We start from the raw sequence: 18,741 nt of genomic DNA, 5'->3' as shown, positions 1-18,741 counted from the left end.
AAGGGAAGCAGAGGAAAGTTTGGAGGAGTGCTGCTATGGGCTAAGAAATCCAAGACCCTAGATAAGGGGCACCTGGCTTGTGCAGAGGGAGGGCAGGAAGCCCCCCCCCCCACAAGCTGAAGAGCAGGAGAGGGAAATAGCCCAGGGGAAGGAACCACCAGTTCAAGTGGTTCACCACTATCCTCAGGGCTGGGACCTGGACTAGAGGGTGGGCCCAGGTCTCTCCCTCGCCATTCTCCTCCTCAAGGACACTAGTGGGGCAATTAATATTCCAACTCAGGGACAAAAAATGGTGCCTTGACCCCGCCCCCCAAAAGAAGAGAGAGTGTGAGACCCATCATAATAGTGCTGGCAATTTGCCACACATAATATATTGCGTAAAACCAACTAATGTATAACTAGTAATTCAGAGAAATGGCAGAAGAAAAACATTTTGATATCACCTGTAGCTTTAATTTTTTCTTATACTTCCTGTTGGACAAGTACATCCTAATCAAAGGTTTGAAATACTCAGGGTTTCTTACTTAGCTTTTACATTAGAGACCTCAAAGGTTTTAGGTGCCAATTTTAAAATCAAATGTCCAAAGTTCATCCAATATTTACCAAATATTACTGCCCCTTGGCCTTCTTGATACAGTCACCAGTTGAGAGTGGAAAAGGAGTTGAAAATACATTTCAACTACAGTGTTTAGCACTGAAAGCTTTCCTTGAAATTTTACTTTAGGGAATATCAAACTGATTAAACAGACATCTGTGGAGAAGATTTAAAATAAATTCTCTAATCTTGATTGGGAATTTTTGGGAGAAATATAAATTGGAATTTATTACCCAGTTTATTTCTTCTCAAATTCCTTTCTGTAGGGAAGTCGTTTAAAGTAAGAAAAAAAACCTGTTCTTACTGAGTGTAAATCAATGAAATCATATTACTTTCCTTGAAGGGACTAGTCTATTGAGTAATCTAAATTATGCCCTTCCTGTCACCAGGGATCTTGTTGCATCTGATGGTATTAGAGAGAAATGGAAGAGGTGGTATGTGGAGGTGAAGTTACACTGCTTTTTAGGATTTGAATAGGCAACCCAGGATCCAAAAAATATATCCTTTAATTACTTCAGGTGGGGTTGGATGTTGGTGTTTAAAACATTTCTTTACAGTTTTATTCAAGATCACAGCTTCCAAATAAACAGTCTTTTAGTTGCATCTTGGTGACTTTTAAAGGGCACTGAGCCAAAATGGAAATATACTAGTCTAGTGTGGTTTAGTAGGCTAGCAGGAAAATAATGATCTTTTAAATTATCACTTAATTGTGTGACTTGGAATTTATAATTTATCACTAAACTTACTCATTGTGCCTTCTTAATAGGCTGATGTCATAGTGAATTGTAGGGACAAAGGCAATAAAATCTAATTCACTTCTACAATTTGAGCTGCAAAAGAATTGAAGAGTTAAATTAAATGATTGGACTTAATCAGAAAATTATTCAAGCGCAGATACTACAAGCCTGTCCTGGGAGCTTTTCAAATGAAAATAATGGGGGCTGGAATAATAAATTCCTGAACTGCCTAGTACAGTTCAGAACTTTGTCCAAAGCTGAAATCTCAGCCTAACCTGACTTATTTTCCCCCTCAAGGATGTATTATTAAATGGTTTTAATAACCATACTGTTGGCCACATTTTTGTCAATGAATAAACAATCTGAAATATATTTTGATAATGAATTGCCACATTTCAGAAACCTGCTGACTACTGTTCTCAGAGAATGGAGAACTCTAAAATGAGGCCTGTTAATATTGAAAAATTGGAACGATTGTTGAAAGAACTTGATTTGTGGTTAAGTTTTGAACTGAGGCTTTCAGGAGTCCTGTCGGGGAAAGGAGGGGCACAATGAAGGACTGAGGACTTCAACTATAAAATGTTCAATATTAATATAGTTTTAAAAGGTTACCAAGGTTTTAATAACCTTATTTTGACAAGTTGCTTATGAAGTTCTCCTAATTCTTGTACCAGAAGAACAATTTTACTCAGAACTTTTTCCAATGGGTTTACCAATTTCTCTGAAAAGTGTATGAATATATGAAAGGAGCAGATCTGATTAAGGTGAGTAATGTGTTGACATTGGTGAGTGGTTTTATTTCTATTTTTTTGTGCATCAACAAAATTGTGTAATGCATTTGAGTTGGTTATACTTGTGTATAAATCATCAATGAATATTAATGTAGAGACAAGTCAATATGCAGCAGGTTATTACAAATTGAGGGTGTGGTACAACAATGTACAATTTGTGCTACCATTGATAGTTAAATTGATGTGGGTAATATAAGCTCTAATCTAATGTTCACCCACGAAGTGGAGTTATCAAATTATTTGTTCCTGCTTAACTACATGGGTAGAAGTTTTCATTCCAGTAAAAGTGTCTTATCCCAAATTAGTCTCTTCCAAAGTTACTCCAAATACAAAGTTACCACCAAAAATACAAAGGCATTCACTACATTGTTTTGTAAGGGAATGGGGGAGAGAGAGAGAGGTGAATGGAGAGAGCTTAACTTTCTCTGTTTTGGAGGATCCTTGTTATTTGCATACCTTTGACCATCAATATTTACGCTGAGCTAGACAAAACTGGCAGCAGTGTGGTTAATTTGTATTAACTATGGAACTTACTAAGCCCTTGACATATCCAGTGTAATGATTATCCATGAAGCTAGTTGCCTAAGCCTTCCAAGGGAAAGATAAAGGAGGAGAAAATATCCTTGTCTTGTACTTTGTTTATGGATAAAGTAAGAGTGCACTTTATACTCCATAATCAGTTTAGAGTGCCTGAAGATACATGTGTCCAGAATACTCTAGGTGTAATTTTGGCACAGCATCAGGTGTCCATAGGTAAGATTGCAACTGGTTCCATTACAAGCCCAATTTTGGCCGCCTTTTAAAATTTACAAATTCTGTTGGCTTTAAAATGGGCAAACTGGGACAGAAGTAGAACTTGTCTTGCCAAATTTGCTTGGAATTTGATAAAAGGGTTCAGAAATAACTCTCTAAAAATAGTTTGTTTCAGACAACTCTTTTGTTTGCCACTCTGTAACCAAAACTGCCCAAGAATGAGAATTTTGTTTGCTGGACTCCCCATGAATGGAAGTTAATGTACAGAACCAACGTTTTAGTTAATATTTGAGTTCGTGAATTTAAATACAGCTTCAAAGTAGTGACAAAGCAATGTTTAACTTGACCTCTGGAACTCCCAGGCCAGTGTGGTGGTGGTGATGAGGTCCAGCAGCCTTCTGCTGGAAGCGGAGCAAGTTGGGGCATGCTTTTGTGAACTTCATGAGATTTGCATGGTGGGAGTAGAGACTGGCAGGGAATTTTGATGGAACCTTGAATTGCTGCTGCTTTTGAAGTATCTTTTTGTGAACACTTGAAGAACATTTGCAGCAAGGCTGTAAAAACCAGCATCTTCCCTCAAGTGCTAAATTCATTTGCCCACTGATTCACTTAACACATGGTACCTGTCAGTGTTCAGAGTCTAAAGCTTTCAGTTGTTGCTGGGTGACAATGACCTGGTTTTATTTTGGATGGTGTATATCGACTGAGGGAAATACAGCTGGTATATTGCAATAATTAGTTTTTGTGTTTATCTAGTGAATTCACGGGTGAATACTTACCTTGGTCCTGTTAAAGGAGGGGCATTGATTAATCCTGATTTGGTTGGCCTTTTTCAGTACATCCTTAAGTTTACAGAAAATGAAAGATTGGTGCTGATCATATCATGCTGACTCTCTTCTAAAGGAGTCCAGGCTCCTCATTGTAAAGAGACCTGTAAAAGCTGCTGGAAGCAAGCAGAACAAGTTAGCCTCGCTGTCTCTATTGGTTAGTGGTGGTGATTCATATGGCAGCTGCTCATATGAAAGGAAAAGGATGTGGAAATAAGAGCCATTCTTGGCTGTTACTGTAGCTGCCATCCACCAACAGAAGAATGCCCAGAGGAGGAGAGAATGAGGCAGCTAAGCAGCATGTGCAGTAGGGTTAGAAGGCTACACAGTTGGTTTATAGGAAAAGGGAATTGAGCTGCATGAAAATATATACAGAGGGAGGAGAGCAAAGGGAGATGGGGGAGATAAAATGTGAGGCTATCTTTCTTCAGAGAACAAATATTTATTGGATTAAGTATGTCTAAAAATACTCAATACTTAACTCCCCAAGTAAGTAATTGCTATATTTGACATATATAGATAGACTGCAAGGCAATTTAATCTCTGGAATGTTGTCTACATCTGAAAAAGTAGACCCAGTCTCTTGAGTTTTTTTTCTTGAGTAGTAACTTAATGTTTGCAGAGTTGGGGGCAGGTGAATTGTTCAGTGTATCTGAGACGTTGGACTTTCTGTTTCTATTTTAAAGGATGTTGCATAAATAAGGAAATCTAACACGTTTTACTTTGTTTTTTATAAGGGTGAAGACGTCAACCGGACACTGGAAGGTGGGAGGAAACCTCTTCACTATGCAGCAGATTGTGGGCAGCTTGAGATTCTGGAATTTCTGCTATTAAAAGGAGCTGATATTAATGTATGTTTAGGAAATTGCAGAAAGACTTATGTTGTGTGCCTCATGTAATTGTTTGGGTTAGATGTGTAAAGAGCATTTTGTGAAAGACTCATTGTGAAAGACTGAGGCAAATGTATCAAATGAAGTATATCAATTTCATGTAATTGAGAGATCACTTAGTGAAAGGTTTTAAGAACAAATCAGGCTTGAAGCTTAAACTGACATTTACATATTCATTTTGTAGCATGTAAATTACACACACTGCAGAAATCAAGTTCTGTTTCCTAGTTTCCCTTAAAAATGCAGATTAAGTTTGGTCAGTGAAAACCAGGATTCAGCAGGCACATCTGGCCTTTTTGAGAGTTTAAGATATTGTGAAGTTGTTATACATTGCTATATTGTGAGAAGATACTTGTTTAAACTTAAGTTATGACAGAGTGGCAGCTAAGGCAAACTTTTCTCTCCTATTCACCCAGAGGTTAGTGAGGAGTACAGCTAGCACCTGTAAACAGTACACTTCAATTATTCTGCACACTTTAACCCCCCCCCAAACTTTAGAAAGTTGTAAGTTACGTCCTTAACTGGTTCATTACAAAACAAATCTCTCTTCTTTGCTTCCTTGCACTGGGGAGAGGTGGACACTTCCTTTTCACTTGTGTTCTCTCTTCTGCTTTCCTTTTCATTCTATTCAATCTTGCTCTGAACCTGTAGCTATTCTGTATAGTATGGAATTAATATAGCTTTAACTATTCCCCTTCCACCCCAGAAAAAAACAAAACTAAACTAAATGGACTTTCCAGCAAAGCAAATAAAACAAACTTGGTGTTTTGTAGCCAAGCTGTTGTGGAGATATGGGCCAAGAAAGCTTTCCAGAAAGTTATCAGTCTGCAACAGGAAAATCTTTGAAATTCCTGGCTTTTTCTGTTTTGTTTTTGTTTTGTTTTGTTCAGGAGGGTGGGTGTATTGAAAAATGGGCTTAGTTTTTTGTTAACTTTTCATTATACACCTCTGCCTCGATATAACGCTGTCCTTGGGAGCCAAAAAATCTTACCGCGTTATAGGTGAAACCATGTTATATTGAACTTCCTTTGATCCACTGCAGTGCGCAGCTTCCACCCCCCCCACCCCCCCCCCGGAGCACTGCTCTACCACGTTATATCCAAATTCATGTTATATCAGGTGGCGTTATATCGAGATAGCGGTGTAGTAAAAACCAATGTGCATACCATAAAGGCTGAAGTGTAACCTTTTGAAATACAAGTGTGAACTTGTGCTTCAATGATTGTCTTGGTTCCTGTCTTTACAGGCTCCGGATAAACATCATATCACACCACTCTTATCAGCAGTCTATGAGGGTCATGTCACTTGTGTGAAATTGCTTCTGTCAAAGGTGAGACTTAAATATTTACCCAGTACTAACTCTTATAACTTGCCCATTGATGAAGATCAGTACTCTGACTTTAACAATAATAAAGTGGACCAAGTACGTTCAAAATAACTGAACAGGATAGTCATTCATGTCATCAGGTCAGTGCCTGGCACTTCATTATGCAGAAACCAACATTTGGTGCTGCTGCTGCTTACTTGCTGCACGTGGGCCAAGGGAGCAGGTAAAAAAGAGGAGTGCTTATGTCTGCTCATTTTATGTAAGACTACCATTTGGCATTCTGTATTTTGGTAGATGTAACACTAGGTTGCTTCTTCAGAGTCCAGCATAGTTGTTAGAAGGGTGACGGAGGAAAAGTCCTGTTTAAAAATTTCCCTTCTCTAACTATTTTTTTAATTGTGAAATGTCTTTTGATCTCCCTACTCTTATGTGGGCATTGTTACCAGAACCCAGAGCCCCACAGTCTGTATTAGTTGCAATAGAAATAGAAAATCTGTTTAGTCAGTAGAATTTAGTTATAATGAGAAGTGATTTTACTGACCCTTTAAGATCACTGTCAAAATGGAGTACAACTTTCTCAGTTGAATGACTTGTACGTGTAGATGTACTCTCAGGCTTAGTCTCTTTGCTGACATCCTATAGTTTCTGTAACTTTATTACAGAACTGATGCACTTTCAGAAACTATTAGAGCAATCTTAATTTATGCATTTAAGTGTATTCCTGATACTAACTTAATGAATGAAATCTCAAAATACAATGCTATTATGATCTCCTCCTTCCTGGTGAATACCTTGTTCAACCTTTTACCCTTTAGCCTCCTCTCAGGACACATGCCTGTAAAATATCAGGGGATCTTACCTGCTTTTCCTAACTCTACTTTGAAGGCCCTGCAGATCTCTTCAAAACCCCACCAGTTAATTCTGCCTTCAACTTCTGGATCTGAAATTTGTAATTACTTTGATTAAACACAATAGCTTTCACTAACCCTTCTACTATTTACTCCACTAGGGAAAGCCTAATCTTATAAGAGCCCAGCAGTGCTTTCTTTCCTGATCACAGTCCAGCTCCCCACCCGCTCTGTGATCCATCTTCTTCAGGAACTAACTGACAGTCCTTCAAATTCAAACCCCCCAGATTTCCAAACAGGCAATCTGGATGGACCTTGCATTCAGGAATCCAAGCTCCTGTGTTTCTGTGCACACAGCAGCATATATTCTTTTTTTTAATCTTTATCCCACCACATACCCTGGCTTACAATTTTGCTTAATGCTTATCTGCAGCATCTCACTATAAAATTTCTACTCTTGGGGGGAAATCTGCACCACTGCTTATGCACAGAATTCATGTCCCCCTCAGATTTCTTTGCTTTCCTGCAGAAAAATGACTTCTGACAGGGAAGCATAGGAAAGCTGCAAGAGCAGTTATGCACCACTCCCATGCTGTGCAGGTACATCATTTCAGGCACCCAGGACAGCCAGCAGAGAGGTAAATCACCGTAAGGCTAGGGATATCCCATCCAGTGGCTCCTACCCTGAGCCAGGTTCAGCTGCTAGTCCCTGCTGGGCTGGAGCCAGGGGTGGATGGAATTTCCTCTTCCCCTGCAAGAGTGGCTATGTCAGACCCAACCCCCCCCGTCCCCCAATTTTGGGAAGCTCAGCATCCTCTCCTGCGCCCTGCCTTCATTGCTCCTCTGCTGTGGGGGTAGGACTCACTTTACAGGGAGCTGCTCCCCCATGCATCCAGACCCCCTCATACCCAGATACCCCTGCCAAGTATCACCTCGTAAATCCAGAACCCCCCAGCCCTCTGTGCCCAAACTCACCCTACTGAATCTCAATCCCTGCATCTAGAGCCCCTCTATACCCAAACCCCCACCCCTGCACCCAGACCACCACCCCCACTGAGCTCTCTGCACTCATACCCCCATCCTGACAAGACTCAGCCCCTGCAGCACCCTGAGCCCCCATATCCAGATCCTCATAACACTCATTCCCAAATAGCTGCACCCTGACTCCCAACAAGCCAAGCATCCCCTCTGCTGATACCCAACCTCTTTCACCTGGAAGCCCCAGTAGAGTCCTGTTGCCCCTACACCTGGAACTCCCCGTCCCCCCAAGCCTCTGTGCATCCACATTCCCCCCCACACCTAGACCTCCCTCCACAGAGCTGCTGGCACCCAGATTATCCCACACAGAATCCTCTCACCCCACACCTGGATCCCTCCCACTGAGCCTCTGCACACCTGGATCCTGCCTGCCCCACACCTGGTGCACCTGGCATAGAGGAACAAGGCCCCAGGGTGTTCCTGAGGTAAGCCAGGCCTTGTGCTGTGTCAGGGTTGGGTGCAGTCTCACCACTGAGTCCGTGCTGTGGGGGTGGGGAGGCTTTGTACAACCAGTGGCCTCTGCTCCCCACTGCCATGCTGGAGCCTATGCATTTATTCATTGACAATTAAAGCTTGCGGAATTTGTAATTTTTTGGTGCAGAATGCCCTCAGAAGTAAATTTCAGTTTAACATTGTAAATTCTCCATGAGAGTGTATATAGGTAAAACTATTATAGTTAGGACTTTCCTGGCCCAGGCAGTAAAACTCTTAATGGGTTATTCAGAAACTAATTAAAAACAAGTGTTAAAGGATTCTGCTTGGAATATATATTGCTTCTAATTTAGATTACCAACTGCTTTATTTCCAAGAAAAGGTAAAGTAACTACTGGAAATGAAAAAATTTAGTATGATCACAGCTCATGCAATATGAATTCTAAAAGAGTACATGAATATTAAGACTACATGTCTTTGGTTTTTAATCACAGTAGTTCTGCCAAGTTAATTTCCTTTTTAAACTGTTCTGATGTGAAGTACTATAGCACTTCTCATATACAACATAGGGAAATGCAGTCTAGCTGAAATTACTATAAATTGGGTATCAGAAGGTTAGCTGTGTTAGTCTGGATCTGTAAAAAGTGACAGAGTCCTGTGGCAGACCTTATAGACTAACAAGTATTGGAGCATAAGCTTTCGTGGGTGAATACTCACTTCATCAGAATACCCGGTACTTCTTTTAGTCTATAAGGTGCGACAGGACTCTTTGTCGATTTTTATAAGATGAGTGTACAGCAGGTCGAAAGATGGTACTCAGAGTAGTTATCAGTGGTTCGCTGTCAAACTGGGAGAGCATCTCTATTGGGCGTCTGCAGGGTTCAGTCCTGGGTCTGCTACTATTCAATATTTTCATTAGACTTGGATGACAGAGTGGAGAGTATCCTTAAAATCTTCAGAAGACACAAATCTGGGAGGGGTTGCAAGCACTTCAGAGGACAGGATTAGAATTCAAAACAGCTGTGACAAATTGGAGGATTAGTTTGAATTCAACAAGATGAAATTCATTAAAAACAAGTGCAAAGTACTATACTTAGGAAGGAAAAATCAAATACCCAACTGCAAAATGGGGACTAACTAGCTAGGGGGCAGTACTGCTAAAAAGGATCTCGTGGTTTATAGTCATTTGCAGTTTGAGCCGTCAGTATGATGCAGCTGTGAAAAAGGCTCATATTATTCTGAAGTGTATTGACAGGAATGTTGTATATGAGATGCGGAAAGTACTTGTCCCACTCTACTTGGCACAGGTGAGACCTCAGCTGGAGTATTGTGTCCAGTCTAGAGGAGAGCAACAAAAATAATAAAATTTCAAAAACTTGACCTATGAGAGAAAATTAAAAGCTGGGGATCTTCCTTTTTGAGAAGAGGAGAATGAGGGGGGAATCTGATAAGTCTTCAAATATGTTAAAGACTGTTATAAAGAGGATTGGTTGACCTCCATGTCCTCTAAAGATAGGACAAGAAGTACTCAGCTTTATCTTCAGCAAGGTTAGATATTAGGAAAACTTTCTGACTAAAGGGTAGTTGGTCTCTGAAATAGACTTCCAAAGTAGGTTGTGGAAGCCACATCAATGGGGATTTTTAAGAACAGGTTGGACAAAAACCTGTCAGGGATGGTCTAGATTTACTTATCCAGCCTGAGCTGAGGTAGGAATCATGATGACTTCTTGAGGTCCCTTCCAGCCCTGCATTACTAGGATTCTGGATAGGCTGTGAGATTTTCCTTAATTAGCCAAAAGTTTCAGGGGCATTTTATCCAAGTTAAACATTGACCCTTGCTGTTGTCCGAATCAGGCTTTTTCATAAATATATCACTGTCCACCTGGTGTATGATAGAGTTCTGACTATATGCTTAGAGTCCTGAAGGCAGATGTCAACCAGTTCTTACACAGTGACAGATCACCTGAAAGCTGGATATAACCATAATGCTGTTACAACCTTGTATGTGTACCTCCAGATTAATTACAAATCTGCAATACCACCTTTGTGTAAACAGCAAGTTTACCATGAAACTCATTCGTCAAAGCTTACTGTGCTGTGTTTTGCCAAACACAATGCAGACACTGGTTTTCATCAGCCAGCGTTAGCTCATGACTTAAATAGTGTGCTTTCCAATACACAGAATACGCCTCAGATTTTTCCGGCTGTTTGTTTGAAATGCTTACATTCTAATAAACAAGCCCAAGGCAACTGAGTAATTCAGGGAAAGTAGCACCAGTTTTCTGGTTCCTCAGGCAGAATTTAGTGTTGCCACCGTTCCCACTTCCCTCAATTAGCCAATACCAATCGATTCAAATGTTGCATTTACTGGGACTCAACTATAGTTGAATTTTCTGACCAGATCAGTTACATGTCTGAGGCGGTGTTCTCCGTGATAAGACAGACCTGTTCAATGTATTAAACACCTTAGGACCCTCATCCAAGTGACATTGCCATGCTTTGTCTATTCAATGGTCTGAATTGCACATGATCTTGAAGTGTAGTTACTTAAACTGTGAAACGATCTTAATGTAGTAAAGTCTGCATGTGACTAACTTAAAGCTAAATAATTAATATTTTGAAAAATGACTGGAGGATGGAAGGCCATTTAACAGGCTATATATAGATGAGGCAGAGAATAAAGAATATATAGGAGTTGTGAAATGGGAGAGACTCCTTCATAATGGGGTTTAGAGTATGCAAAGCAGAGTTTCCAGCTTAGTGATGGCTGGATCTGACACTGTGTGCTTTAAGTTTATTTTGAAACACTTTTAAAAGACTTCACATCAGAGCCCACAGAGGACTGTGTGCTTATCTTTATACTTTTGTATGTGGCTAAACAAGACTGTCACGTTCAGTACAAAATCAACTTGTATTTTGGTTGTGTAATATTTCCTCCTGCAAAAGAGATCCTTTGATATTGATTCCCCTGTGTCCCTACCATCAAACCGTTCAGGATTCTGAGCTGGAGTTGTATTTAACTGCCTCTGCAAGTATAGTGAAGTAATGTTGCAGAGAGAAAGTAAAAGAGCTTCATAATTCCAAATATAGTAAAGACATAGATTTAGAGTGTGCGTGTGGTGTTTTTTTTTTGTTTTTTGTTTTTTGTTTTTTTTTTTTACAATGGGAGGAAATCCATTCTACCCTGTATTCATAGCTTTGACAGAACATTTGATAAAAGTGGCCAATAGGTAGCATTCAGAACCTGTTGTTGTTCTGTGGGAAATAGAAATAAGGTTAGCTTTTGAGTTGAAGGGCCTCTTTTTCAGCTGTCAGCTTGAACATAGGAGAACATTTTCACAAAAAATGAAATGTCTGGCAAACCTATGTAATTGATTCCTTTTCCTTGGGTGAGCTGAAGGCAGTTAGATCCCAGCTGAAAGATTTATTTCCTAGTTGCTCAAGTACAGACTTTCATGAAAGGCTGCCCAGAGGGGGCGGGGGGGGGCAAGTGGGGCAATTTTCCTGGGCCCCATGAGGGTCCCCACGAGAATATAATATTCTATAGTATTGCAACATTTTTTAATGGAAGGGGCCCCCAAAATTGCTTTGCCCCAAACCCCCTGAATCCTCTGGGCAGCACTGCTTTCCTGCATCAAGACTGGGAGGAAACAGCAGCAGTACTCAGTGTTTCTATCTTTTTCTTCTATGTAATTTCTAATACTGAATATGTTATCACAAAATAGGATTTTCGACCTCCTATTTAATACTACTTTACAAAAGGGAAAAAAAGTGAAGACCTTTCAAGACTCAGGGGGTAGAATTGATACTGTCCCAGATAACCCTAATGGGTGATGATTCTTCCAGAATAGTATACATGTCAGCTGGAAGACCAGTAAACTTGTAACAGGACTGGTAAACAACAGTGACAGATTTGCCTTCTGGACCAGTTCTCCATAAATTTAGTAAATCTACTGCTACGAAAGGTAGTATTTTAACTGCACCCTTCACTGTCTCAGCATGCTACATTTCAGTTACTGTTGCCTATTCAGATTGAAAAATCTCTTCTGTTGCTTGATTTTTTTGAAACCCAGTTGATTCAATTCCTAGAACTTGATATGCCCTATCCCTTTCTCCACACACATTCAATGTCAGCCCTGTTGTCAAATACAAAATTGGAGGGGAAAGGATCAGAACTTAACTACCTTGTTAAATAATGTTTATTTTATTCAAGATGTGGACATTCAAAAATGTTCACTTACGCACTTAATGGCTTCTATGCTCTGAGCTGTGCTACCTTAACATTGCATAACTTTAATATTTTTGCATTTAATAATGTGTCTAAGTGGATAGTTTATATAAGTAAAGGGACTTAACAGTTTAGTGAAGCAAGAAGAATATAGATCACTTTCATACCTGTAACTGAATTATGGTAATTAAAGCAGAATAAGGAATCCAAGTGAATAATAACTAAGAAGTATCTTGTAAGTGAAAAGGTGCTGAAGCATGTGAACCATAAATGCCCCCGTACCAATTAATTTCCTACCACTTGCTGCAGTATGTGGATACTAAAAATTTTATTTAAAACCTGAGATTTTTCTGTGTCAATACATTACTTTTTATCTAAGATTCTGAGAAGACCTTGGTTAGAGTACATTTTGTGCACCAAGAACTGTCAAAGAGTGAGTGCAAAATGTATGCTAGTATGAAAGTGCAGTTATAAAGAAGAAAGTTTAAGCTTAGTCAAGGTGACCTACAGTAATCGAAAGCTTTTAAAATTCTGGAGGAGAATGATTTAACTCATGCAGGATTTAACTCTTACACAGAGCATAAAAACACAGTTTTAAAGATTACTCTATTTAGAAGCAGGAAAAGCATTTAGGCACATCTTATTCACATAGGCTACTAAATGTATAAAGAAGTTAAGGTCCATTGAAGCAAGAAGCTTTCAAGCTGTGATCCATCAAGATGAGATTGTAACTGCAGAAATGTTGACAGCCTCTTGAAATTGCAGGACAAAAAATTTTGGACCATTTGGTTTTTAATACTTCACTGTTAATAAAACTATAGTGTCGCAACATTGGGAGACATCAAAAGAAGCCTTGAGCCTTGCAAAGTTTGTAGTTGGTGTATACAGGTAAAATCCCAATTGTATTAAATGCAGGATGTCATAAACAGATGGTTAAGGGTTAATGCCTCTTTTACCTGTAAAGGGTTAAAAAGTTCACCTAGCCTCACTAACACCTGACCAGAGGGACCAATGAGGAAACAAGATGTTTCAAAAGGAAGGAGGGAAGTTTTTCCTTTGTTTAGAGTTTCAGTTTCAACCCCAGTGAGAGAGATCAAGGAACCAGCCTCTTATCAGAGTAGTAAGTTTTAGAAAGGAAAAAAATAGGTTTGTTTATTTCTTTGTAACCTGTCTTATGCAATTAAAGGTAGAATCAAATTGGGTATTTTCTTTGTGTAACTAAATTGTGCCCAGGGGAACATCCTCTGTGTTTTGAATCTGTTGTCTGTGAGAGTAGCTGGTATGCTAATCTCTCCCAAAGGGTTTGCTTTTAGCTTTCTTTTCTTTAATTAAAAGCCTTTTTCTTTATACCTGATTGATTTCTCCTTGTTTTAAGATACAAGGGATTGGATCTAGACTCACCAGGGAATTGGTGAAGGAGTCTCTCAAGGCTACCCAGGGAGGGGAAGGTTTTGGGGGGACAGGGAGTGATCCAGACACTGAAAATTCTGGATGGTGGCATTGATACCAGATCTAAGTTGGTAATTAAGCTTAGAAGTGTCCATGCAGGTCCCCACATCTGTACCCAAAAGTTTAGAGTGGGGAAGGAACCTTGACACAGGGTTATCCAAAACTATCTTGTCCCTCATAATTGAAACTTCTGTAAAATTTGTACTGCGACCTACATGTGCATACATAACTCTGACGTCTAATTGGAGTTTACCTGTAATATTTAGCCAAGTATCTGAGCTTGTCTGTGGCATACACAGATGTAAAAATTCCTGGACATCATAGCTGACTGCTTCCAGTACAGTCTTAATTAGAATTTTTATTTGGCCTCTGTTTAAATAGGCTTTCTCCAAATTGTCCAGTTCACGTTGGCTCTCTCACTAATAATCATTGTGGGTGGATTGTTTCTTTTTTCAATCCTACAATCAGGTGAATGCTGACTTAGTTTTTGGATCTAGTCCCTTTTGAACACTTGCAACATGGACATCTGTTCATTAATTCATCTTCTGGAGGCATCTGGCATTAATTGATTAAAAATCAGGGAAACTGACTTGAGGCTGAATGTTGATCCTTCACCTGCCTTGTTGGAGTAAAAAAGACAGGTACAAATAATTGTTTGTATTGCGTTCAGTACCTGGACGTAAGGGGGAAGATGGAGGATTATAAGTGAAACTTAATTCTTCCCTCTGAATTTTCTACCTCTTGCTGTTTTTCAACCCACCCCTTTAAAACTTTCATGCATTTTTTAAATGAAAATATTATGTGATGGACAATTTCTTTAGAGAGTAATATATGAGAATCTGCAGTTTAAACTTTGCCTGATTAGACATGGTGTACTCTTTAACACCATCATGTATCTTGGAAAAACTCAGTATGACCTCTGGAGGGACAAAATAGATAAGAATAATCTACAGAAGCTGTAAATCAGAATTGAGTTATACTGCTGTGTGTGAAATTTACATAGCAACTGTCCAGTACTATCAGCTCCTATTGTTAGATGTACAAAATATTATGATGAGCTGAATGTAAGTAGGGTTAACACAGGTGCAAGACAACATACTAGTTACTGCAAAAAACACTTATTTTAGTTATTGTTAAAAAAGCTTACCGCATTCACTGTGCTAAATGCTAATGATGTAGCTCTTGGCTCACCTCACATACTCTAGGTAGCAAAGGCAATATAATAGCGTACCAAGTTTGAAAGATGGCTAACCCTGATTAAAAATGTCTAACTATCAGACATTTACCTACCTAGAGACCCACTGCTGGCTCTGCTTTGTCCTCTCTTCCAGTTAAATAAGGGGCTCTATTTCTTTGCCTCTCATCTGCTGCAAGAGAAACATTTTCCTGGCCCTCCCTAAAATTCTAAGGACAGCACTGGTCCTGTTGTCAGAAATCTGGTATACCGCCTTTGTACATAGGCAGAAGTCTGCTTGCTATTCCTGTAGCTTAATGCTACATGGTTGTAACATGGTTTCTGATTCCAGATTGAATTGAGCAAATTGCTGACTTAAACTGTTCTTTACTCTGGTCCGGTTTCAGTCATGGGGAGAAAGGAAGAAAAAAACAAACAAACAAAAAAAACTTTTTCCGAAAGAGCCTCTTGATTAAATAAGATATTTTACTGAATTGCTCCTACAAAGGATGAAGGAGTAAATACCCAAGACGAAACTAAAATCTTGCTCTGAGAAAAGTCTGTAAAGTCAGTGACATAAGAGTTTTTAATGTTAAATGTTTTTGTTTTTCAGTTGTGAAAGTCAGTGATGGACCTAAATCCTAAAGCATCTGGGAACCTGACTGAACTTTAAAACTCTGAAACTCAATATGATGGGTGATCAGTTACTGAACAATTTTTTTTTTTCTGGGCCCATGAAGGAGAGGAAGAACGAAAGTTTATTTAAAATTTTATTTCATTCGTTTTAACTTAATGTTCTATAGGATTCTCTTTTTTAAAAACTGGACAGTTAACCACTCAATAAGTAATACCTATTCCTTATATAAGAACATGTCCCCTGAGAGACAACAGAAGAAACTTGACAGTGTGTAGAGCTGCAGCCTGCAGACTAGATTTTTAGTTTGTTTTATAACCCATAGTACAACTGTTTTGTGTATCACTTGCTGAGGAGACTGACTTCCTAACAATAATAATAATTTAATGAATCGGAGGTAGTGCTGACAGCTGAAACCATAGTATTACATCCCAGAAAATACTATAACTGTCATAAGACTTGCAGATAGGCATGGTTATCTTAAGAAGCTGTTTTATGGAGTGGCTGGTGGCAGAGCCACAGGAAAAGATTGTGGCTAAGTTTCCATTAAAAGCAGAATTTTCCACTCTCTAAAATCCACCTCCAATCCCTCTCACCTTCCACCCCCCCATCCCCTCCCCCACAAAAAAATCTGCCCCAAGAGCTGTGTAAATTAAGAGCTAGGTTAGGATTTATGAGGGAAATTCCAAGTAATTTAAACAGTCAGTCATTTGTGAGATAAAGCACATTTTAAATAAAGTATCAGAGGGGTAGCCGTGTTAGTCTAGATCTCTAAAAGCAGCAAAGAGTTCTGTGGCATCTTATAGACTAGACTAACAGACATATTGGAGCATGATCTTTCGTGTCATGACATGCATCTGACTAAGTGGATATTCAACCACGAAAGCTCATGCTCCAATACGTCTGTTAGTTTATAAGGTGCCACAGGACTCTTTGCTGCTTTCACATTTTAAATGTTTTTTAATAGCTGGAAACTTTTTTGGTAAGAGTCTAGAGATAAAAATGACAATTGAGAGAAGACTTCATTTGACTCTGTAGTACATGGTACTGTTGTAAAAGTCAATTTGTTACCTTTGGAACAGTGGACTACTAGTTATTCACCCATGGATCACTGGCAGTTCCTTCTCAGCTGAACATGTAGCTTCATTCACAGCTTTGGCACAACTCCCTGCCTGCTCCAAACGTACCAGGGTACATAGGTACAGAAAGGGGTTCTGGTCTTGAAACTCTTGACAGGAGAGTAGTTAACAGTTCAGCTGCCCAAGTGAATAGACTTTCTGTAGTTCAGTTAAGTCCTGTTTGATGTACCAGAGTTGGTTCATCTGACTGGGGGAAGTGGTTGGAGGAAAGAGGGGAGGGGACAGATGGGTAAGCAATATTGGAGGTGCAGTCAAGGGGCCCCTTCTGTAGTGTTCCTGGAACTTGGCTCTCTTAGCCCTGAGTCTTCAGTAACCTTCTTGCTGCAACTGTTGGTGGAGGTGGAGATTCTAAGCAAGATTAGAAGGCAATCATCCTCATCAAATTTGAGATGTGAAGGGCCTCAGAAGGTCCATTGCCCTTATCAGAATCCCATAGAGCCCTGCAAATCCATGGATATCTATGAAGGGCTCTATCCATTTAGACACTACAAAATCACTAGAGCCTTTTGGATTCTTTTTTTTTAAATTCAAGCAGAGTAAATGTCTTGTCCCTTAAATTACATATTTAATTATTTATATTTTCCTTTTTATAGGAAAAATCTTAGCTGATGAACCGCACCCTGAGCTGCTGCAAGAGGAACAGAACTGAAAACTCTTTCCCTACCAGCACTCCTGGTCCCTGATGTGTTATGGGAAGGGAGAGGTGGCAGGGAGGCAGAGCTGATTTCAGGCAATTCTGGCTGCATTTGCAGCAGCTCCAACTAGCTAATCAGCTGTGATTCACTAGACTTGGCATGCTTCCTGAGTCACAATAATAGCTGTTTCTGAGGCAGTTAACAGGAAGTCCTCACCTTCTACTCCTCTTCCAGTTTACTTAAAACTGTAACAGGAGCTGAAGTGCCAAATCTGGCTTCTCTGATTCCTCTGACTATGACCTATTTGAAGATTACCAGTAGTGGAATTACCCGTCTGACAGGCTCCTCAGACACACCCTACTTTCAGGAGGGGAGTTACTTCCAGGGCCTGGACAGGTGTGGAATTGTCTTCTGATCATCTGTAAAATTCACCAAGAAACTTTATAAACAGAGTTCAGGTTGCCAGTTGGTGTGGGGAAAATGGTGTCTTAACTTTGCATTTCTTGGTTTCTAACGTTTAAGCATTGGGTGTTGAATTCCAATATTCAGGAAAGATACAAAGAGAATAGAGTATTGAGTGCATACATCCTTAACTCTACATTGTTTCTTATTAGAATCTGTTCATATGCATAAAGTTTAAGCCATCTCTGGAATTGTGTGTTGGCCCTGGTAAGAATGGAAAAGCAATTTTGCAGCATTTGATTGGCCTTGGAGAATAACCATCAGTAAACTACACACTTGAAATTTTGGTGAACTTATATCTTTATGGACTTGAAATGCTCAGTGGAATTTCAAGTGGAGTATAAGTAGAATTTTCTGGGAGCAAAAAGATGTAGCCTGAAACTAGTCAAGTATGCCGCTTTTAATGCTGCTATGGTTGCTGCTGCTTATTCCTGAGGGCATTCTGTGCCAAAAAAAATAAATTATGTGCACAATATTTTAAAATTCTGAAAAAAATTGCAAATTTCTTTTGTCAAATAAATATGGAAGCTCCATCATGGCATTGGGGAGCACAGGCCACTGGCTGCACAGAGATAGACCACTGTTCATTTCTCCCCGGGACACGGACTCAGGGTTGGGTGCAGCCTCACCGTTGACACAGCACAAGGACTGGGCCTACCCTAGAAACACCCCAGGGCCCTCCCCTTTATGCCAGATGCACCAGGTGTGGGCAGGTAGGCTCAGAAAGGTAGGATCCAAGTTTGGAGGGGCTTAGTGTTGTGGGATCTAGGTGTGGGTTGAGA

At 39.8% G+C, this 18,741-nt stretch overlaps 1 protein-coding gene across 1 annotated transcript in view; it reads left to right on the top strand.

The window, feature by feature from the left end:
* Positions 1–18,741, top strand: part of MTPN (myotrophin) — a 57,739-nt gene that overhangs the window by 22,678 nt on the left and 16,320 nt on the right. The window contains exons 2-3 of the mRNA XM_030543807.1: positions 4,441–4,554; positions 5,840–5,923. Of these exons, the coding sequence (XP_030399667.1) occupies positions 4,441–4,554; positions 5,840–5,923 (198 nt within the window). The remainder of the gene's footprint in view (positions 1–4,440; positions 4,555–5,839; positions 5,924–18,741) is intronic.

Source organism: Gopherus evgoodei, chromosome 1 (assembly GCF_007399415.2).
Source record: "Gopherus evgoodei ecotype Sinaloan lineage chromosome 1, rGopEvg1_v1.p, whole genome shotgun sequence".
NCBI lineage: Eukaryota > Metazoa > Chordata > Testudines > Testudinidae > Gopherus > Gopherus evgoodei.
The sequence above is the reverse complement of the archived record's forward strand: the minus strand, read 5'-3'. Positions and strand labels throughout refer to the sequence as shown.